The sequence below is a fragment of the Coturnix japonica genome, chromosome 24 (genome assembly GCF_054131305.1).
Source record: "Coturnix japonica strain WE chromosome 24, WE-NBRP24, whole genome shotgun sequence".
NCBI classification, from domain to species: Eukaryota; Metazoa; Chordata; class Aves; order Galliformes; family Phasianidae; genus Coturnix; species Coturnix japonica.
In genome coordinates this window covers 3,743,553-3,747,500 of record NC_140686.1, presented here as the reverse complement: position 1 = coordinate 3,747,500, position 3,948 = coordinate 3,743,553, and the positions used below count along the sequence as shown (strand labels likewise).

At 51.4% G+C, this 3,948-nt stretch overlaps 1 protein-coding gene across 1 annotated transcript in view; it reads left to right on the top strand.

The window, feature by feature from the left end:
* The window catches only part of LOC146757059 (uncharacterized), a 7,336-nt gene extending 3,994 nt beyond the window's left edge, over window positions 1–3,342 (top strand). The window contains exons 3-8 of the mRNA XM_085523433.1: window positions 347–415; window positions 557–628; window positions 720–821; window positions 1,523–1,666; window positions 2,191–2,332; window positions 2,518–3,342. Coding sequence (XP_085379559.1) covers window positions 347–415; window positions 557–628; window positions 720–821; window positions 1,523–1,666; window positions 2,191–2,332; window positions 2,518–2,614 — 626 coding nt within the window. The 3' untranslated portion in view covers window positions 2,615–3,342. The remainder of the gene's footprint in view (window positions 1–346; window positions 416–556; window positions 629–719; window positions 822–1,522; window positions 1,667–2,190; window positions 2,333–2,517) is intronic.
* Window positions 3,343–3,948: the final 606 nt, after the last annotated feature.

Here is a 3,948-nt window from a genome sequence, read left to right as displayed (position 1 = left end):
GTAAAATCGTGACACAGATATAGGTACATCTCATACATAGTCAATGATTTCTCGGAATTCTGATACATATTCAATAGTTGTTTAGCATGCAGACCCCTCTTGTTCTTATCAGGGGGATGCAACTCCTCTTCTGGTATTTACAACATCTATTCTCCTCCTTGCCTGATGACTTCTGTGAGGTCTCACTCCTTATCTGCATCCTTCCTGCTCTCCCAGGCCCCTTGTTTCCCTGTGCGGAAGGGAGAGAATAGTGTTGTGAAGGAATCCCTGGCTTTAATTGCATCCTGCGACCTTGTGGCTGAAGGGATGCTCAGTAGCAGTTGCTTTGTCCTGTGTTCATTTGCAGATTTGACTAGAGGAGTTGATCCAGCTTCCTCTCTGAGATCTGGAACTGAAACTCTGTCGGATCGCGCAGGTACGTCATAGCTTTGAAATTCTTTAGAGAGCTTTTGCTGCCCGTTTCAGTGCCATTTCATGGCACAGTCCCCTGTACGCTCTGCCACTCAGTTGATGTTGTAGTGTGTGACTGAAACTTTTCATGGGTCTTTGGTTGCAGAAGTGCCCCCAGTGTGGGCCCTGCCCGGTCATCGGTTTCCTCCTGTGCTGGAGCCCAGCTGGAATCCCAGCAGTGAGTACTCTGTCTTCACTGACTTGGCTGACTCGCCGCTGATCTTCAAAACTTCATGCACATGATATTTAACTTCATACATTCTGTTAAGGTCCGGAAAGAGAAGAGGATGAATACAAACGAGGAAAATACTCTCAGGGCTCATCCCGTCTCCTGAAGCGACTGCTGAAGGAAATGGAGAAGGCAGAGCGTGGTGGGTATACTTCAGTCTGTTCACTGTGGGACCTGGGAAGCTGAGGTGTGATATGCAGGTGTGGGCAGGCTGTAGCCTGCACAGCAGGAAGGAATGGGTCAGAGCCGTGCTGCAGCCGTATTCCATGTATCACCTTGCAGGTGCTGTCAAGCACCAGAGCTGGTCTGCTGCCAGATGGTCTGCATCCAGCCAAGACCCAGAGGCAGCTGCTCCCCCAGCACAACCATTACTTGTCAGAGCTGCTTTATGCAGTCGTTGGCACCCAGATGGCAGCAAGTGGCAAGCGCTGTGCTTCTGTTCATCCAAAGCCCTCCGTGCAGCTGAGCAAGTTCAAGGCAGGAGGAGCATCCCGAGCAGGGTTGGCTGCCTTTGCTAATGCTGGAAATGAGGTGGAGATGCTAATTCTGAAGGCTTGGACTGTGTGTTAGAGCTTGGATTTCAGCCTGCAGCTACCTGGCTGTGATGGGCTGGTGACAGCACAGAATGTGAGGGCCTTGCACAGGAGCTGATTCCTCAAGAGGTGTGAGGGAGTCAGCATTGTCCAATAGCTGGGAGGGCCCAAATGCCTTTGGGTAACAGAGGGGCTCACAGTGTACTTGGGGGGGGGGGCTGGACTTTACCTGAGCTCGGGATTGGAGAAGCTCAGTTTTTGATGAGGGCACGTGACATCCCACTCCTACTGCCCTGCTTTCTTTCTAAAGGAACGGACCAACAAAGTGAGCGGGATGCACTCCAGGAAGGTGGATATCCCACACTGCCGGTCCCGGATGCACTCCAGGAAGGTGGATATCCCACACTGCCCATCCCAGACAGAGGAATGCAGGCAGCACCAACCGGCATGCCAGGTAATTTCTGTCCCATGATCATACGGTGTCACAAACCAGAGTCACTGCGTGCCTGCAGGCTCTTGCTGCCAGCTCTTGCACACCAGGTCAGCAGCCAGACCTGAGCGTGTGAGCATAGAGCACATGTAAAAGAAGCAGGAGTGTTTCTCCCCTGGGCTGGCTCTGGCTGTGCCCTGTGCTGGCTGAAGCCTGACCTTCAGCCTGGGGGGCGTCCCACAGGAGAGCTCAGGACACGCATGCCGGGAAAAGCATGAGGGATTCTGCTCTGTAGCTCTCCCCACAGACCAAGCCCAGACCCCAGAGTACAGCCCCAGCTCTCGGCCCAGAGGAGGACATGGGTAGTGCCTGTGCAGCCTCTTCGTACCCAACAAGAGGTGGAAGCAATCCTTCTTGTCCTCCGGTGCTTCGGCACCAGAGACGGAGGCACCCACTGACAAAATGACCTCTTGGGTCCATGAAGCACACTGAGAGATTATCTGTAGCGCAGCTGAAGGTAACGTGGGACATTGTCTCATTTCTTCCAGGGATGAACATAGGCAAAAGCACAGAGGCTGCTGCTCACAGATCTGTGCGGAAGCGCCGCATTCCAGTGACGGTCTCAGCGATGCTGCTGCCTGCGCTGGTGCTGGCCGTTGGTACTGTGATATGGGTGCTCAAAAACTACCTGTGAGTTGGCCTTTCCCCAGAACACCTTATTGCTGCATTTGGCAATGAAGCATTTGTGGTGCCAGGATCCTGGACGGCCAAATCAGCCGCTGGCAGTACACTGCCAGGACTCAGGTTGCAAAGTCTTTCAAGTTTCCCCTTATTTCCTGTCAGTGAGTAGTGCTTTCTGAAACTCATTCTCACAGAGCGCGCAAGAGGGAAAAGAGAGCAGCAGAAGCAGCAGATGGAGCTGGGGAAGGCAACGAGACAGACTCTGACCCAGTCAAACAAGAATCTCCGTAATAGCTCCAGTCCGTTCCATTCTGCCTTTGAAGAGGTCCGAAGTCTTCAAGGTCATCTGGAAGACCTGGAGCTTGAACTCAAAGCCATGAAAGAGATTCTTGGGAACAGTCCTGTGTGCTGCCTTCTGTCAGAGGACGGCCCTGAATGTGAGAGCAGAGCTTTTGTCCTTCATCCTGCATTCTCCAGGACAGGTATCACCAGCAGTTTGAAGATTCTTAGCTCGACACAGCTACATTTCTGTTGAGGGTCCTAATGAGGACCCAGAAAACGAGCTTCCTCTGACTGCCGGACAGTGCGTAATGTCTTTGGAGATGTGGGTGAGAATGGCTGGTTTCAGGGAGAGCTGACAGATGGCACAAGAGGACTGGTCCCTTCCAATTTGGTTGCGGAGCTTTCAGATGATTAACTGGATACACCTGGAGATCCTGTCAGAATTCCTGCATTGCTCCATCTGCAAGACTACCATTGTTCCACTCAATGGAACAACTCGATGTTGAGCAGAATGTGGTTGAGCTCCTTCGGGAACTCTCTGAGGCAACTGACAGCGGAACTGCATAGCTTTATTGTATATGAAAAACAACCAAACAACTGTCCCCTCCCTCTCCCTTCCCCTCGCACCCCCCTAACCCCCCCCCAAAAAAAAAGACAAAAAAACCCCAAAAAAACCCTAAAAAAACAACAAAAAACAACCCACCCTCAATAAAACAAAGAACCAAAACCAATTAAAATCTCAACGCTGTTCTTTTTCTGGGATACACTGAGGTGACGCTTCTTCTAGCTTAGACTTTGCAATGAGTTTGTGTCACGGAGTTCTCTCTAGAGCTCACTCGGTGACAGCGGGAACAAACCCAGGGAGAGAAGGAACAAAGAACCTCCCCTCTCTAACAGCGCGGTGCGGGGGCAATAAAGAACTGGGGGGGGGGGTTGGCACTCACCTCTCATCGGGGTACCATCCCGTTCTCTGCAAGCCACGATGTTGTGGGAAGCTGTGGAGGAACTGCTCAAATGTATTCTCTCTAAGAGAGGGGAGCAGGTATCTCCTAAATGCATATCCGAGCTGGTAAAATGGGCTCATATGAATGGACACCTTCAGGAGGTGGCACTGATGTTCACTGTAGCCGAATGTCGAGAAATAGTCGACCATATGTGGGACTTTGTTATCTCCAAAAATAAGGAATACAAAATAAATACACTGAAGAATATGCAAGCCGAGTGGGAGATTGCTGCTGCTGTGGTACAAGCTCTATCCGGACCTAGTGCTCAGTCAAGGTCAGAGCTTGACTCCCTGTTACCAGGAGTTTCGTACTCCGTTTGCTCAACAGCCTCACAAGTCA